This window comes from Myiozetetes cayanensis, unplaced genomic scaffold, assembly GCF_022539395.1.
Source record: "Myiozetetes cayanensis isolate MyiCay16 unplaced genomic scaffold, myiCay2020 scf69, whole genome shotgun sequence".
NCBI lineage: Eukaryota > Metazoa > Chordata > Aves > Passeriformes > Tyrannidae > Myiozetetes > Myiozetetes cayanensis.
The window spans coordinates 87729-106399 of NW_026087953.1; the positions used below are offsets into that span (position 1 = coordinate 87729).

Consider the following 18671-nt stretch of genomic DNA (forward strand, 5'->3'; position numbering starts at 1 on the left):
ATAGCTATATTTATTTAAGTAAAAATTCCCTAAAATAGAAAAATTATGCTTTGGAAAATATTTTTGACACATCAAATAATAATTAAGTTATAACTGGATTTTTCCATTCTGATGAGCTTGGATAAAAGTTTTATTGAGCCTTTTCTCAGCGTAACTATGTTCTCAAAATATTTAAAAATGTGCAATGTTTTTTTGGCCATCTGTCTTCTACACTTACTTTTGGAAGATGATTTTGGGAAAAAAAACTATAGTGGAATTTTTGTATTGGCAAAATCTAAGTATTTATCGGCTACACTGTCCTACTTCTGTATCTTACAATGGTACCTTCTTTAAGGAGCTCCAAACTCCATGTAATAAGATGTGCTGTGTTGCATCACTAAAACAAGAAATTTTTTTTTCTGAGGGTTTGAAGGAAGATAATATTTTTGTAAAATAAATGGGAAACACCTTGTAGTTTTTCTTTAATTGTCTGGGATATTTGAATGCCTTAGAGCTGGTAGCTTCTTTAGTTCAGGAATTAATGTGGAGATGTCCTTTGCCCTCTCAAAGTACAGAACCAGTTTTGTCACTTGTGGAATTAAAATTTATAGTGCCCTTGTGGTAGTGTGGGATTTTTAAGTAATTACATATCTTAAGTACTGTTGTTTTTTGCATTTAAGGTTTACAGCTCGACCATTAGTAGAGACCATATTTGAAAGGGGAATGGCCACTTGTTTTGCATATGGACAAACAGGCAGTGGAAAAACCCATGTAAGTATTTCTTCTACATATCAGCAACACACTTCTTTTTATGTATGATACACTTCTAATTCTAATAAGTAACAAATATGTAAGTTACAGTTCTATGATCTTTATAGTGTATTTTTGGTCTTTTTTGGTTTTTTTTAATTTAGACTATGGGTGGTGACTTTTCAGGAAAAAACCAAGATTGTTCTAAAGGAATATATGCACTTGCAGGTGAGACTTTATACTTCCTTTGGTTTTTGAAAATTAGTTGTCTTACTTTAACAAGACAAAAATGTCTACCGAGGATGTCAGAATAGGAAAAACCAAACTCCTCCCTCTAAGTGATTATAACTTTGAAATTAAGAGACTTCAGATGAAAAAGTGTGGAAAAAGAAATAACAACTCTTTACTAAATATATATATATGTAACAAAACAGAACAAGCAACAATACCGTAACTGAAACTTTCACTGAAAACAATTAAGTATTTGTGCCTTTTGGCGCAGTTATAACCACACCCAGCAGGGGGCAATGGCGTATCTTGGAAGGCAGGGGCTGCAGTGCCTCACTCACGCTCACCAGGTGGCGCTGTTGGGCTCTGGCGAAATGCTGGAACTGCAGTGACTCCCTTTCAACCAGCAAGGGACGCTGTTGTGCCTCGGGAGAAGCGAAGGCTGCAGTTACTCACTGACGGCCGGCAGGGGGCGCTGTCGGGCTCTGGTGGCTGCCACTCCCACGAGCGCCGGCGCCCGGGAGGCAGGTGAGTCGACCTCCTGGAGGGCGCGGGCCACCGCCGGCACGGGAAGGGAGAAGGGGGAAGGATGGTGGAGAGGGTTCCTGTGGACTCACGCTGTCGAAGGCTGGCTCTGGCTGGGACCCCCTTGTCGATGGGTGCAAGCTGCTGCCGGCAGGGGAAAGGAGGAAGGGAGAGGGTGGCCTTTCCCCTCAAGGGCTTCCGTGGACTCACCTATCGAGGGTTGGCTCCAGCTAGGACCCTTTCTACCGATGGATGCAAACTGCTGCCTACACGGGAAGGGAGGAGGGGGAAGAAAAGGTGCAGGCAGATGCCCCCACACCCTTCTGAGCTAGGCAAGCGATCCAAAATCCAGACCGAACCACTCCAGCCCCCACCACGTGACTCCCCCTCTAAAAAAGGTAAAAAGCCCGGCAAAACGCAAGCACCTCCCAGCCAAAAACTGCCAGCCCCTTTCCCCTTACACCCCACTCCACCCCCCGCCCCTTTCCCTCTGGCTGCTGCCTCGGTCAAGGTTACACAGTGAAATTTACCTTCCCCCACTGCCTCAAGCAGAGGCAGAGGAAAACAAGTCCCACTTTTTGCAAAGTCATTAGCTTTTCAATGGGGGGCAATTAGACTCCGAGCTAGAAAACAACGGTTCATCTTATCCTAGCAGACTGTTGGTGTGGGAAATTCAACAAAAAAAAAAGTATGAAACTATAACATTAGTTGAGGTCAATACATTTCTACTTCCTGTTGTACAAACATAAGGGTCTATGTATTTTGCATTACAGTGGAACTTTGATAACATAAAAAATAGTTCCTAGATGTGCAGATTTTACACAGGAAGGTAAATATATATAGATAATTTCAAAAATATAAGAAATATAAATGATGATTGAGTTTACAATTTTGGAGTCTCCTGCATCTTCCAATATAATGTGGCAGTTTAAATGAAAGTGTTTTTTATTTGATTGACTTGATTGACTATTACACTTGCAAAATATGAGATGCTATAAAATAGACTGCTATGCATTAATGAGTCTTCACTAAATGAAAATACATAACTACTTTTTTTTTTTTTTTGTAAATGTATTCACAGCTAGAGATGTCTTTTTAATGCTAAAGAAACCAAACTATAAGAAGTTAGAACTTCAAGTATATGCAACATTTTTTGAGATCTATAGTGGTAAGGTAAGTACATGATCTTTTCCTGAGGAAGGTGGAATTTCTTTTTCACAAAACAGATTGTGAGCTTGTCACATAAAAGATTTTTTCCCTTCTTGTACTGAAAACTTTATTTCAAATAATTCTTTACAATTCTCTTTCAATCACAGAATTGGTCAGGCTGGAGGGGACCAATCTCCCTGCTAAAGCAACATTATGCATGGAATGCTTTGCATATTTTGATATGAGATTTGAAGCAAAAATGTCTTTTAAAGCTCCTCTATAACTGTTCTGTTCCTCTCCTCTCCAAGGTTTTTGACTTGTTGAATAGGAAGACAAAATTAAGAGTATTAGAAGATGGTAAACAGCAAGTCCAGGTGGTGGGATTACAGGAACGGGAAGTCAAATGTGTTGAAGATGTTCTTAAGCTTATTGAAATAGGCAACAGCTGCAGGTATCTCCCATAACTTTCACCAATTTTTCACTGTAAATTAAAGATTTGGAACAAGATTTTTTTGGTGTCTCTTCATAGTGATGGCTTTTTAATATGTGGTGGTATTTTGATGATGTTGGCTGCAAGTAAGAAATCTGCCTATCTTTTCAATAAAGATAGTTTAGATTTTCTCAGCTAGAGAGAAATAACTGATTTTTCTACAGAATGTGAATTGCATGCATTATATAACCAGTTTGTTGACTTAAATTCACATAATCTGGAATACTGCCAGATTCGTCAGTTCTAAAAGGCCTTGATATGTAGTGACAGAAGTATAAAAGTTGGGGTTCTGTTAAGATCCAGCTTTATTATTTTTAAAATCAGTCTTCTGCTACCTGATTAGATAAAAGTACCACATGTGACATTTTGCATATAAGCTCTCTGATAGTCTGAAATCTTTGGAGATCTGATTATTCTTGCTTTTAAGAGATTAGTAAAATGTTACTAATCTTCCATTTCTGTTTGAAGAATTGGAGAAATAGGTATAATTATACTGTGCACATCGAATTATTAAAAACAGGACTCTGCCCTGAAAAAACTAATGTTCTTAGGGTAATGTGTTTAACATGTATGGTTCTTTGCCTGTTCATATGTCCTTCCTTTTTTCATTTTGTTAAAGGACATCTGGCCAGACATCTGCAAATGCTCACTCATCTCGAAGCCATGCAGTGTTTCAGATTATTCTCAGAAGGAAAGGGAAATTGCATGGTAAATTTTCTCTGATTGATTTGGCTGGCAATGAAAGAGGAGCAGATACTTCCAGTGCAGACAGGCAGACTCGGCTGGAAGGTGCGGAAATTAACAAGAGCCTTTTAGCACTCAAGGTAACTGAAATGTTTCCATTGCTTTTGAGTAGTTTAAAGCCTTCTACATATAATAGCAATGGCTATTGAAACAAGTGTTTTTGCAGGCTTTGCTTGTCTACATTGTCTACTGATGTGACAGGTAAAATGACATCTTGTTTTTCCTTTAAATGCCTGAAAAAACACCTGGTAATTACCAAGTAGAAACATTGCAGAAACATTGTGCTATCAATTTTCATGTAGTTTAAAAAAACAAACAACAAAATCCCCAGTAGTTGAATTTGAACACTTCTTTTTGATACATACCTATTTTTTTAATTAAGAAAAGATAAAAAAATATACCTTTTGTAGTGGTTTAACCCCAGCTAGCAACCTCCCAGCCAACTCCTCCCAGTTTATATACTAGGTGTGATGTTCTATGGTGTGGAATATCCCTTTGACCAGTTTGGATCAGCTGTGCTGGCCATGTTCTCTCCCAGATTCTTGTGCAGCTCCTCACTGGCAGAGCATGAGACACTGAAAAGCCCTTGACTCAGGGTAAGCACTTCTCAGCAACAACCAAAACATCAGTGTATTATCAGCATTTATACTGAATCCAAAACACAGCACTGTGACAGCTACTGAGAAGAAATTAACTCTATCTTAACAAAAACCAGGACAGTATCCACCCCTTATTCCATACCATTTACATCATGCCAGATCACACAGTTCCCAATACCCTATCATCTTTCCTGTCTTTTGATAGATATACACAGATATCATTCCCTTAGTCTATGGACCATACCTATAAAAGTCCATTGAGCTCATTTAGTCCATGACCTTTTGTCATAACAGTCTTTCAGGGCAGGAAAGATGGTGAGTCGTGTTGGATTGTTGCATGCTGAAGCCAGTTCTGATTCCATCACTACTGCACTTGCCCAGCTTCATCAAAGTTCATTCTTTGTTAATGTGGCAATCGAAGTGGAGCTGGGTTCAGATCCTAAAACCTGGAGTGTCAGAGACTTGCGATGATGGATGTATAGCCACCATAGAAGTGATAATATACAGTGTTAATAATATAGCAATATAATATAGCAGTGGGAGCCCCTGGTGGTCTAGTGGTTAAGGGTGCGGTGCTGTCACCGCTGAGACCCGGGTTCGATTCCCGATCAGGGACACTCCCCGGGCAGATGGAGCTCGTTAGCCCTTAAAGGCAACCCATCTACGTCCTGAGGATCTCGCTGCCACCATCCAAGCTTACTTGGCCCTGGCAGATGAACCTTAGGATTAAAGGGTGGGCTCAGTTCCGCGCACACTGTGTCTCACCTAAAAAATCCAATGCGCAGGCTGGAAGGTGTAAAGACCTCCCCTGGATCTTCGCTTGTGAAGACTGACCATTATAATATAGTAGCGTATAATATAGCAATTAACATCATACAGTTAAATTCAGAGACTATTCTTACCCAAAATCAAATCCCCTTGAGACACACACCAGACTTCTTCATCCTCTAGCATTACCCACCATGTGCACTCAGGTCATTCAGCAAAAGCAATCCCACAGATGGGTTTGCCTGTGCCTGAGGCAGGGATAACCCAGACTGTTTCCCCCAGCATGTTTTTAATGTGCACTGCAGGAACTCTTTCTCCTTCTACAGTATGTAAAAGTTTTGATTGGGCAGGGCCAGCCCGATTGGCAGATCCTCTGGTGTTGACTAACCAGGTGACCTTTGCCAAATGTATATCTCAATGTTTGAAGGTCCCCCCACCCATTGCTCTCAGCATAGTTTTTAATGATCCATTGCACTGTTCAGTTTTCCTGGAGACTGGTGCATGATAGGGAATGTTCATTGGCCCAGGTGTCTATGAGGTTGTTTTGGAAATGGGTTTCGTTGTCTGACTCAGTTCTTTCTGGAGTACCGTGTTGCCATAAGACTTGCTTTCCAAGGCCCAGGATAGTGTTCTGGACTGTGGCATGTGGCATAGAGTATGTTTCCAGCCATCCAGTGGTTGCTTCCACCATCATAAGCACATGGCACTTGCCATCATGGGTTTGGAGGAGTGTGATAGAGTCAGTCTGCCAGACCTCCCCATACTTATATTTCAACCATTGTCCTCCATAGCACAGAGGCTTTAACCACTTAGCCTGCTTAATTGCAACATGTTTCACATTCATGGATAACCTGTGCAATAGTGTCCATAAGTCCACCCCTTGATCACGAGCCCTCCTCTGGTGACATTCCAAAATCTTTGCCTTCTGACCAGTCCATGATAACTTCCAATATTCCTGGATGACTGGGTTTCCTATTTGAGCTCATTGTGTGATCAGTGTGAGCCACTTACTCCATGTAGTATCAGTTGCATGATGTGTAGAGGAAACCCTCCCTTTGAACATCCAACCCAACACGGGTAACTGAGGTGCCAGGAGAAGCTGGGCTTCAATACCAATCACCTCCAAAGCAGCTCAAACCCCTTCATAAGCTACTGGTATCTCTTTTTCAGTTGCAGTATACTGAGCTTCATATCCTCTGTATCCCTGACTCCAAAAGCCTAGAGATTGACCTCGAATCTCCCATGGTGCTTTCTGCCAGAGGCTCCAGATATGACCATTCTCCCCAGCTGCGCTGTAGAACACATTTTATACATCTTTCCCTGTCTGGACTGTCCCAAGGGCTACAGCATGAACTATTTCCTGTTTAATTTGTTCAAAGTCTTGTTGTTACTCAGGGCCCTATTTGAAATCATTCTTCTTCCGGGTCACTTGATAGCAAGGGCTGACAATCAGACTAATTTGGAATGTGCATTCTCCAAAATCCTACAACACCTAACAAAGCTTGTTTTTTTCTTGCTAGTTGTTGGAGACATTGCTACTGATAACGTTCAGCTTGCCATTTTATTCATAAAAAAGGGATCTCCTGTACAGGACCCTTGACCTTTGTTTTATAGTAAAGCCATCTTTCAGAAGGATTTGGACTATTTTCCTCCCTCTCTCAAAAACTTCCTCTGTTGTATTGCCCCACATCATGATACCATCAATGTATTGCAGGTATTCTGGAGCTTCACCCTGCTCCAGTGCAGTCTGGATCAGTCCATGGCAGATGATAGGGCTATGTTTCCATCTCTGGGGCAGTCAATTCCAGGTATACTGGACACCCCTCCAAGCGAAAGCAAACTGTGGCCTGCACTCTGTCACCAAAAGTATTGATAGAAACACATTAACGATATCAATAGTGGCACCACTGGGCTGCCTTTGACTCCAGTTTCGTATTGAAGTTCCAGCACTCTATTCCAGCTGAAACCAGAACACTTTTATGACAGATTTATTTACCACTGTTAATTAATCAACTAAAGAAGAAAACAACAAAACAGCACTACATCCATAAAGAATTAATGAATAAAATAAAATAACCTTGAAAAATTGAAATCCATTTTTCATAAAATCGAGGAATCATTTAGGTTGGAAAAGACCTTTAACATCGAGTCCAATCGTTAACCCAGCACTGCCAAGCCCACTACTAAACCACTTCCCCAAGTACCACATCTACATGTCTTTTAAATCCCTCCAGGGATGGTGACTCCACCACTGCCCTGGACAGCCTGTTCTAGGGTTTGACAACACTTTCAGGCAAGTCTTTCTATCCCAAAGAAACTCCTCCCAATACTGAGAGACTTTGCCTAAATGAGGATTTGAGGACTCTTGTCTCATTACAATATTTTACAGTAAAACATCTGAAACACTGCTCTTTTTTGAGTTTTTTCACTGTTCTTTATAGCAAATTGTCTGATACAATCACTGCAGTTTTTCATATATTAATCAAGAAGACATCAAGAGAACTAAGAAATATTATTTAAATAATCAAATACTTTTATTATTTGTTTTATAATGCTTGAAAGATGTTCAGTCTAAATAGGGAAAGTAATTTTTTTGTCTTGGTTGGGAAAATGGTAGTTTTGAATGGTTCAGAACTTATCTTGGTTGTTGGTCAGCTTTACTTAGGTTTACTACTCACTGCACCAAAACCTCACTGCATCTAAACCCAAAAATCACTGTGCCTAATATTTTATCCTAGTATAAACTTGTGAGACTTGTATCAGACTCTAAGATCTCACAAAACACCACAAAATTGTAATGTGGCATTACAAAATTGTATGTCATGTTGAAAAATTGGAAGCAGCAGTTGCAAAACTGTTTTGATTTAGTGTAAAAATAAACAATGCAAACGATATTGTGTTCACGTTAGCAGATGTTTCCATATGTAATTGAATAATGCTGTTTTGTTTTAGTTTACTTGCTGATTTTGTGCTGTCTAGTGCCTTCAGTGCAATACTCATACAACATAATGAGTTCATTTTCAGAGAACTTGTCTGTCTAATTATAGTGAAAGGCTCTACTGCTGCTGTACTGGTGATCATGATCTAAATTATATGTAAAAGGGAAAATAAAAATAAGTGGAGGCCTTGCAGAGGTTTAAAAAGTGGTAAAGGAAGATATAAATGTTTCTCAATGATATGGTAATTTTCCATTTTTCATCTATCCCCAAAAACATTACACAACTTTTTCCATTTGTATTCAAGACCCTTGAAGTTATTGTCATGTTCTAATTGAACTAGTATATTCTGAGAAGTGGTTTTGGTGCTGATCCAAGATTTACTATTTGCATGTGGATATCAGTCTTAACCTGTTCAGATTTTTGGTACAGGAAATTATTTCTGTAATGTCTCTACATAGAAGTAGTGTTGTAATTTTGTTACCTGATTTTCTGAGCTGTGATAAAAGCAAAAGTAGTTAAAAACCCCATTAATTTAGAAGCTGACAGTGTCCTCCCATAATCCTTTTACTATTAAGGGGACAATGTAACTCTACATTTTCAAGGGTGACCAAACTAAAAATCTTTACAGTATATTAAAATAATTAAACTTGTTGCCATATCAGTAATTCAACATACACATTTGTACTGGTTTTAGTTTGTAATGTCACTTGTTGAAACTCTGTTGCCCCTCTTCCTGTCTAATCTGCTTTTCTCCTTATGTAAGTATAGTAGTAATGTACAAACAAATGAAAAAATTCTAGGAATGCATTGCTATACTCACCTATAAGTATTGAGTCTTTTTTATCGATTGCATGTGAAATTCACATTCAATAAGCTTTGGACTTTCTGTTCATCTGAGATGTGTTCATTCTATAACATTCAGCTGATGATTTTTAAAATAATCAGTTAAAACTGGCTTGCCCTTGTGTTTGTTCTGTTGTGTATCATGTCAGTTTTCTTTTGAACCTGTTTAGTTGTTTTATGCTGTTTCACAGTTGCAATGCTTTCTTAGCTTATCATCCTACAGTTTCTAGCTTGGCTTTTGAAAGAAACTGTTTCTAGGAAATTTCAATAGGCCACAAGGATATGGATGCAACTTGAGAATTAACTGAATTACTGTAGAACTATTCATGCAACACAAAAGCCATTCCATCTGTTAGTCTTGCTAAAAGCAAAGCTATAATATGAAAATATTTTGATGTACAGTTTTTTGAAGAAGTTCTGTGTGTAAATATGTTAAAACTGTACCAAGGAAGCCCTGAATCTGAAGAGGTGCCTGTACACAAAGTATTAAGACAAAGACAGAAACTGTAATTAATGATCAAAATATGACAACAACAGCAAAACAAATTTAAATTTGAACTTTCTGTAAGAAGTAATTTATTAACTGATGTTAGAGCTCTGAGTGGGCAGAAGTGATGTTTAGATTAGTGTGATCTTGGTTTGCACTATTGTACTTAGTTGCTTCTGTAACTTCTATAGTAATTTTTCAATATTTACTTCTGTACAGTATTTCTCTCTGGAACTCTCCAACCAATTGCAAATATTAGTTTAGCCCCATACCCTTTGTGTGAGTGAAAGGGGAGGGAGATGTTATCCCTGTTCTTCACATGAAGAATGTTTTAAAACAGGGAATGACTTACATTTTCAAGTGTTTCCCAATATTGAGTACATCAATACAGAGCTATACGTACTAGGTTTGTGACCTGTGGAAGCTTTCAGAAAGTTTGGGCACCAGTGTTTTCTCCTAAAGAAAGTCAGTGGTAGAGCCAGAATCAAAGCTACTGCTTTCAACTGATAGAGTTAATGTGAGTCACTGTCCACACTTGCTGACAGAGGCTGTAGATCATTCAAACTTTTGCAGATCATAATCAGAAATAGTTGTTAGTCTGGAGATTAAACATCAACAATTAATTTTTTGTTGTTGTTGAATACAATATATATAAACATTTTGGATGAGATTCAGAAAGTTTTTAGGCTTCTAAGTCCGTTTTAAGTTCCTACCTCTCTACTGAGCTTAATGAGAGATGAAAGCCTAACACTACTTGAATTCAAGCTTACATAACTTCAGCAACATAAGTAAGGCATATATTTTTTGATTTTGAATTCCATTTGTATTATGTATTTTTCTTAAACATATTGTATAAATATGAGGTTTTATTCTGATTCTATGAAATATAAACCTGTTTGTTCTTTCAGGAGTGCATTAGAGCCTTAGGTCGAAATAAACCTCATACACCATTCAGAGCAAGTAAACTTACTCAGGTGCTAAGAGATTCATTCATAGGAGAAAACTCCCGTACCTGTATGGTAAGTTTGTTTAGTTAACTGTATGTTTTAACAATAATTTAACTTTATACATTAACTGAGACTATAATTGGAGTGAGTCTTTCAACAGAGTGATTTCAGATAACTTGCTCCCTTCTCATTTTTTGTTGACCTTTCTTATTGCTTGTTCTAGTTTTCTAACTAGACACATAGCTAGAAGCACTTTAGCTTGAGTTTTTTTTTGTTTGATTGTTTTTAATAATGTCTTAATTATATGAGAATATTGCTTGTTGAATCAGAATTTTTGAAATAATTATGTAGACTGGAAGTGTAGAGGTGAGTTATCTTTAAATAACAAATTTATAATTGGTATCAAAGGCATCAGAATATGCTCTAGGTTGTTAAGGGGAGAAGTATTTGGAATAGATGGGATGAATAGTTGTGTACTGTATAAATGTGCATTTGCATTAATATGAAAAAACAGAATTCTTCTGTCAGATGGTGGAAAGAACAGACAAAAGCACAGATGTCCAGTGGTTTTATTTGTGCATCCTTAACGTTTCTCCTTATGGAAATGTAAACTCTATGCAGTGAACATTGATTTAGGCTTGTTTGCTGTAGTGGGTTGACCTTGCCTGACTGCCAGGTGCCCACAGAGCTGTTCTATCACTCCCCTCCTCAGTAGGACAGTGGGGGGAAAATAAGATGGAAAAGAACTTGTGGGTCGAGATAAAGGCAGTTTAATAAAGCACTGTCTCAGTTTAAAATGAGACACAAGTGTTTTGCTGAGGATGAGTTATGAGGAAGACCCAAACTCCTCCCTCTAAGCAATTATAAATCCAAAATTAAGAGGCACCGATTGAGGGGAAAAAAATTGTGGAAAAAGGAAAAAATAACAGCCCTTTATTTAAAGATATATGTGTATTGGCAGAAACAACGAAAGAAAACAAGTAAAACAACCAAACAATACTCCTTTACCCACAAATAATCCCCTTCAAAACATACCAATAAACAAGCAAAGAAAAAAGTAAACAGTTCAGTTTGTACCCTTTGGTGCAATTCTAACCACAGTCAACAGGGGGCACCATTGGATCACTGGAGATGCAGAGCTTGTAGTGTCCTGTACCAGTCACCAGGTGGTGCTGTTGGATCACTGGAAATGCAGAGCCTGCAGTTCTTTATGCTGGTCAGCAGGGGGCGCTGTGGAATCACTGGTCGTTGCCACGTGGGGGTAACATCCTCCGGGGTGTGTTGGAGAAACTGAAAATGGATTTCCCTTCCCCCACACACACACTGGGAAAGGGGAGAGAGAGGAGGGAGAGAAACAACAACAAAAAAAGTCCTCCCCAATGGGAAAAAACTCACTCTTTCTGCTGACCAAATCGTGCAGTATAGTTTTCCTTCTCCCTTTCATGTGCACAAGAACCACTACTAAGAAAGAAACAAATGGGAACGGGGAAGGGAATAGAAAAAAAAACAAAACTCCTGAAGCAGTTCCTCTCTGATGAAAAATCCAAGCAGAATCCACAGTTGGCAACCAGGCTGAGAACAAAACCCCACAGAGCTTCCACTCTGACCTTGTTCCAGCTTTAGCAGCCAGCCAGAACTCCTCGCCTCGTTTCCCAGGAGACAGGAGAAAAAAAAGTAAGAAGCTTCTCACCCCCATTTCCCAGGAGATGAGATTCTGAGGCCATTAACTAGAAGGTAGTTCCTTTTGTGCTCCTTATCATGACTAGACTTCGCGAACAAAGATTTGAGAAGGGCTCTATCCACACTTGCTACAGGCACGCTGATGGCTAAAAAGGCCAATGCGAGATAGACAAGTCCGATTGCAGAAGGCACAGCAGAAAGACTCCCCAGGTGATATCGACAAGACGCAATTCTTTCTGCATTGTCTTTTCTCCTCGAGAGTGATCCTGCGTGTGTTCTCAAAAGCAGCAACAGCGTTATAGATGGTGTGTCTCCAGGCCTCCCTATTGGAGGCCAGGGTAGACCAATGGTGGTGATCAATATGGTCAAGGTTGAGGGATTGTTTCAGGCAGTCCTTGTGTCTCCTCTTCGGGGCTCCTCTCTTGCGGCAGCCAGTGGCAAGTTCCCCATATAGCATGATCTTAGGGAGGCGGTAGTCCTGCATCCTGGAGACGTGCCCTGCCCAGTGCAGCTGTGTTCTCAGCAGCATGGCCTGAATGTTCATGACTGCTGCCTGTTCAAGGACAGACGTGTTGGTCACATAATCCGTCCAGTGGATGTTTAGGATTGTACGGAGGCAGCGCTGATGGAAGCATTCTAAGAGACGCGAGTGGTGGCGGTAAATGACCCATGATTCAGATCCATATAAAAGAGTAGACAGTACAATGGTTCTGTAAATGCTGATCTTTGTACTTCTCTTCAGGTGTTTGTTTTACCACACTCTTTTATGGAGTTTACCAAAAGCTCTGTATGCCTTTGCTAACCTGTTGTCTATTTCTGCATCAATCTTACCGTCTGAGGAGATGATGCTTCCCAGGTAATTAAATTGCTGGACTGATTTAAGCTCTGTTTCACCAATGGTGATATGGGGATGATGGGAGACTTCCTGAGGTACAGGCTGACATAAAACTTCTGTTTTCTTCAAACTGACTTGCAGCCCAAAAAGCTCAGCAGCCTCTGCAAAGCAGGATGCTAAATGCTGCAGAGCTACTTCTGTGTGGGCAACGAGGGTGGCATCATCAGCGTAAAGCAGCTCACGGACAAGATGATTTAAGGTCTTAGTGTGGGCCTTCAGTCGCCTTAGGTTGAATAGGCTCCCATCGATACAATATCGAATGTAGACACCATTTTCATCATCGAGGTCTGCCGTGGCCCTTTGGAGCATCATGCTGAAGAAGACTGTGAATAAAGTTGGTGCAAGAACGCAGCCTTGCTTCACACCATTGGCTATTGGAAACGGCTCAGAAAGTGCATCACCGTATCTGACTTGACCACGTTGGTTCACATGAAGTGAGATGATCATTTTGAGGAACTTGGGGTGACATCCTAAACATTCCAAAATCTGCCACAGACCTTTTCTGCTCACAGTGTCGAAAGCCTTGGTGAGATCAACAAAGGTAACATGGAGTCCTTTGTTCTGTTCCCTACACTTCTCTTGCAGTTGTTTGAGAACAAATACCATGTCTGTGGTACCTCTGTTGGTTCGGAAACCACACTGACTTTCTAGGTAGAAGTTCTTCTGCTATGGCGGGTATCAATCTGTTCAAAAGAATTCTTGCAAGGATTTTACCAGCAATGGAGAGCAGAGTAATACCTCGGTAATTCGAGTAATCTGATTTATCTCCTTTCTTCTTGTACAAGGTGACGATGACAGTGTCACGAAGGTCTGAAGGCCTTAACAGAAATTTCGTGACATCCAGAACAAGTGGTGGACCAATCTAGCGGAAAAAATCCAATTATGCGCAGATACAAGTGACTACAGGGGATTCTACGAGGCTCTGAAAACAGCCTATGGTCCTACACACTGGGTTAAAAGCCCTTTACTCAGTGCAGATGGCCAAATGCTTCTCACAGATAAAGTTTCCATTTTGAATCAATGGTCTGAACACTTTCAGACTCTCTTCAGTACCAACCGTGTAGTTCAAGACTCGGCAATGCAGTACATTTCACAGCAACCAATGAAAACTGAACTGGATACTGCCCCCACCATGGGAGAAACTCTTAAAGCCGTACAGCAGGTGAAAATTGGCAAGGCAGCTGGGGTTGACGGAATCCCACCTGAAATCTGGAAGCATGGTGGCCAAGCACTCCATGTTAAGTTTCACGAATTTTTGGTGCACTGTTGGGAACGAGGTGAACTGTTCCTTAACTGCCCCCTTAACATCCCTGCACGCAGTGGACAGGGGGAAGGGAAAAATTCCTGCCTAGTTTCTAAGAACCAGCAAAACCATGACAAGCATAACCAAAGGCCATGTGCAGAAGCAAAGGACAATCAAAATGTTTTTTTCTCTACTTCCCATCAGCAGGCAACATCCAGCCACTTGTCGGGAAGCAGGACTTCAGCATGCGTAGCAGTTTCTCTGGAAGATGGTCATAATAATGAATACCCCCCTTCCTCCTTCTTTCTCTTAGCTTTTATTGCTGAGTATATGTCATATGGTATGGAATATCCCTTTGGTCAGTTTGAGTCAGTTGGCCTGTCTATGTTCCTTCCTAGGATTTTGCCAAGCCCCAGCCTACTGGCCTTGGGGGTGAGGGGGTGGAATGTTGGAGAAAGTAGTGCTCAGCAGAGAACACACCAGTGTGTTATCAACACTTTTCTGGTTACCAATGCAAAGCACAGCACTGTGAGGGAAAATTAATTCCATCTCATCTGGTTACTTTCCACAGGCTCCTTGGAATTAGTCTAGAGGTCACAGAAATCTGTAGACCACAATATGAAAACCGTGGTGTTAGGGCAACCTAATAGCCAATGTATCCACACTGCTAAAGAAGTTTTGGAAAGTTAGCCTGTTGGGAATTGCTCTCTATACATAGAAGGATTAACATTTGTGAATGTTTCATGAAGTTATTACCATCACCTTTACCACTCCTAAAGTGCTAACAAGCTGTCTTCATTTTGGTGAAGCTTTTTTATGTAATTGTTAGTCTTCTTATAGAGTTGATGTCACATTTTTCCTGTTTAAATGCAGAGAATCCAACTGAGAATAATTCATGATCAATGGGTGTTTAATTTCTGATAAAGCTGCATTTCTTCCTTTTATATTCAATTTAGTTCTAAATTAAGGAAAAAATCCCCTCTGAAAGTGAGTGAAAACATGTTTGAATTATTTTTTATTTTTTCATTTATAGAACTGCAGTCACTTTTTAATTAAGAATAAGAAAACCCTTTCATGATGAGATACTACTTTCAAACTCATTCTTGCTGTTACTATTTCATGTAGTTTCTCAGTACTAGGACCATTTGTAACATTCAGGATTTAGTGTTTGTTTACATGTAATTTTTATCAAGAATTTAATTGGCAATGTTTTTTCTTAAATACTGATGTAGGAAGAGTAGCACTTGGGTGGTTACGAATTACTCTGAATTAGAGTTAAAAGGAAGGAGAGAAAGAAAAGAAACCTACAGTGCATCTTTATGGTTGTTTGAATTGAGTTCTTGCATTTGCAGCACTTGTTCCTCTGATAACTAGATGGATGCAGAAAAAAGTTGCCTGTCTAGAGATCTGACAGGTTTCTGAACAACATATATTGAATTGAGGGAGGTGTAGGAAATACCTTAGCCTGGAATTACCTTCAGTCCTCCCCAGTTCCCTGGAAAGAGGAGAGGAGATTTGTACTCCAGTGGTCAAGTGGTGAGAAAAGCAGACAATGATCTGTAGCTTCTGGGTCTTCCTTTGCCTCTTTTATCAAGGAAATGTATTCAACCTTCCAGTGTGGTATTTACATTTGGTTCTTTGGAAGACTGTGCCTGGTTTTTAAGCATGTTCATGTTTAGGTTTTATATCATACACTGGCAAAATTTTACTGATGAAATATACAGGTAAAGAAAAGGGCATATTGTTATGGTTTATAATAGCTAAAGCTGAACAGTATTTTAGTAAATTAAAAGAGTACGTATCCTGCAGGTACACTGACTGCTTGTTTGCAGCAGAGCTATGTAATTAACTGTGGTGCTTCAAACTTCTAGAAATTAATGCAAATATAGTTTAATAATGAGTAGTTTCAGGTTTCTGCAGTTGACTGTAGAGATCACTGCTGTGTTCTCTAGGAGTGTCTACTTTATGTGAAGCAAAGCATAGAAGAAATTTTAAGGAACAATACTGTTATATACTGTTGTGGTGGTTTGACCTTGGTTGGCTACCAGGTGCACACAAAAGCTGTTTTATCACTCCCCTCCTCAGTTGGACAAGGGAGACAAAATATAATGAAAGGTTTGTGCGTTAAGGACAGGGAGAGGTCATAGAATACCCTGGGTTGGAAGAGACCTTAAAGATCATCTAGTTTCAACCCCCCTAACCCCCTTGCAGGGACACCTTTCACTAGACCAGGTTGCTCAGACCCCCATCCAGCCTGACCTTGAACACTTCTAGGGATGGGGCATCCACAACTTCTCAGGGGAACCTGTGCCAGTGCCTGATGACCCTCACAGTAAAGAATTTCTTCCTATTATCTAATCTAAATGTACCTTCTTTCAGTTTGAAGCCATTCCCCCCTTGTCTTGTCACTGTATACCCTTGTAAAAAGTCCCTCTTCATCTTTCTTGTAGGTTCCCTTCAGGTACTGGAAGGTTGCAATTAGGTCACCCCAAAGCCTTCTCTTTTCCAGGCTGAACAATCCCAATTTTCAGTCTTTTCTCATAGGAGAGGTGCTTTCGACCTGCACATGGCTGTTCTTCAAAGACAACTCTTCACACTCAATCCACCTCTTGATGTAGAGGGCAACCTCTCCACCTCTCTTTCCTCCCCTGTCTCTTTTGAACAGCCTGTAACCATCTATAGTCACACTCCAGTCATGGGATTCATCCCACCAAATTTCAGTAATGGCAACAAGGTCATATCTTTCTAGCAGCATGGTGGCTTCCAACTGGGTGCAACCCAGAACCTCTTCTGGGTTGTTGGCTATGTCGCCTTCCCAGGGGAACATTCCTTAATTTCTTTGAGATAATTCTCTAGTGTTTCCCTGTTGGTTTCTGTTACCTCAGGAGTCCCTGTCTTGTCTCCGTAAGACTACAGGTGTACTCCAGTGTGGCCAGCACATCTCAGAGTCAGTGTCAGAGGGCCCTCGCTAGCACCCTGTCCCTGTAACCTTTGCCTCTCATCCCACAGCTTCCCAGGGACAAGTCTGATATTGTCCCACTCCCCCATCACATCTAGTTTAAAGCTCTGACAATGAGCCCCGCTCGTTCCCAAGCGGGAACCTCACTTGCTGAGAAAGGTGAGTCCTGTCTGATGCCAGCATGCCTGGTGCTGCATAGGCCATTCCATTCTCAAAAAACCTAAAATTTTGGTTGTGACACCAGCTGTGGATCCATGTATTAAAAGACTGGTCCCATCTGTTTCTTTCAATGTTGCTACCTTCAACTGGAAGTCTAGAGGAGAATATAACTTGTTCCCCAGATCCCCTTACCAACTATCCCAAGGTCCTGAAGGCCTTGGTCACTCACCAATTATCATCATGGGCAAAGCAGACTCAAATTGGGGAAAAATATTAATTTAATTTATTACCAATCTAATCAGCTACCTTTGTTGCTGACAGGCTTAGCCTTTGCCAGCAGTGGGTCTGTCTTGGAGTCGGCTGACATTGGCTCCATCAGACAGAGGGGAAGCTTCTAGCAGCTTCTCACAGAAGCCACCCCTTTAACCTCCCCCACTAACAAAACCTGGCCATGAAAACCTAATAAAACTGTACAATACTGTTATATCAAGGTAACATGTAGATAATGATAACGTTTCCTCCAAAATATTTTAGCCTGTAACAGGCAAAATAAATTGAAGAGATTGAAACATAGAAGTATTGTTCAATTGGAGAATATTATTTATTGAACATGTAATATAATTCATCAAAATGTTACCTCTTTCAAGATGCTGGTTTTGCTTGTGAGTAAGGAGGCATTTATTGTAAAAAAATTCCTCAACAATACAAATATTTGATCCAATGTTCTAATGCGCTATTAGGGAGTAAGACATTTTGAAAATATGTGATACTTTTTTATATGGAAAGCATATAAAATGATGTAGTAAAAACTTGTGATTTTCTGAGAGATTCCTGAAACAACCTGGTATAAAATACCTACTGGGCTTTTTCCACTTTCTTTCTGATGTATAATTTTTGAATGGGATGTTTGAGTCAAATTTCTTTTGATAATTTCTACACAATTTTTATTTGACTTTACCTTTTATCATTTATGTAATTTCTTGTTGCAATCTTTAAAGATAAATCTTTAGGCATGGAGCATCACATCTGTATAGAAGGTTAAAATATTATTCAGAAACATATTCTTGTGAAATTCAAAAAAAATTCAAAAACTTATTTTGAAAATAACTTCCCTGTGGACAGTTATGACTAGGATCCACATCATTCTAAAGAAATCCAGAGACATATTGTCCCAGTTTAAATGAGACAAGGGTCTTTTGCTGAGGATGGATTAAGAGAAAAAGACCCAAACTTCTCTTTCTAAGCAATTATAAATCCAAAATTAAGAGGTTCCAATTGAAGGAAAAC

At 39.9% G+C, this 18671-nt stretch overlaps 1 protein-coding gene across 4 annotated transcripts in view; it reads left to right on the forward strand.

Annotated features, from left to right (window-relative positions):
* The window catches only part of LOC126651594 (kinesin-like protein KIF2A), a 102474-nt gene that overhangs the window by 61722 nt on the left and 22081 nt on the right, over positions 1 to 18671 (forward strand). For all 4 annotated transcript variants that reach the window (XM_050337551.1, XM_050337548.1, XM_050337549.1 and 1 more), the window contains exons 10-15: positions 660 to 750; positions 894 to 957; positions 2564 to 2655; positions 2940 to 3082; positions 3741 to 3945; positions 10410 to 10520. In XM_050337551.1, the coding sequence (XP_050193508.1) occupies positions 660 to 750; positions 894 to 957; positions 2564 to 2655; positions 2940 to 3082; positions 3741 to 3945; positions 10410 to 10520 (706 nt within the window). The remainder of the gene's footprint in view (positions 1 to 659; positions 751 to 893; positions 958 to 2563; positions 2656 to 2939; positions 3083 to 3740; positions 3946 to 10409; positions 10521 to 18671) is intronic.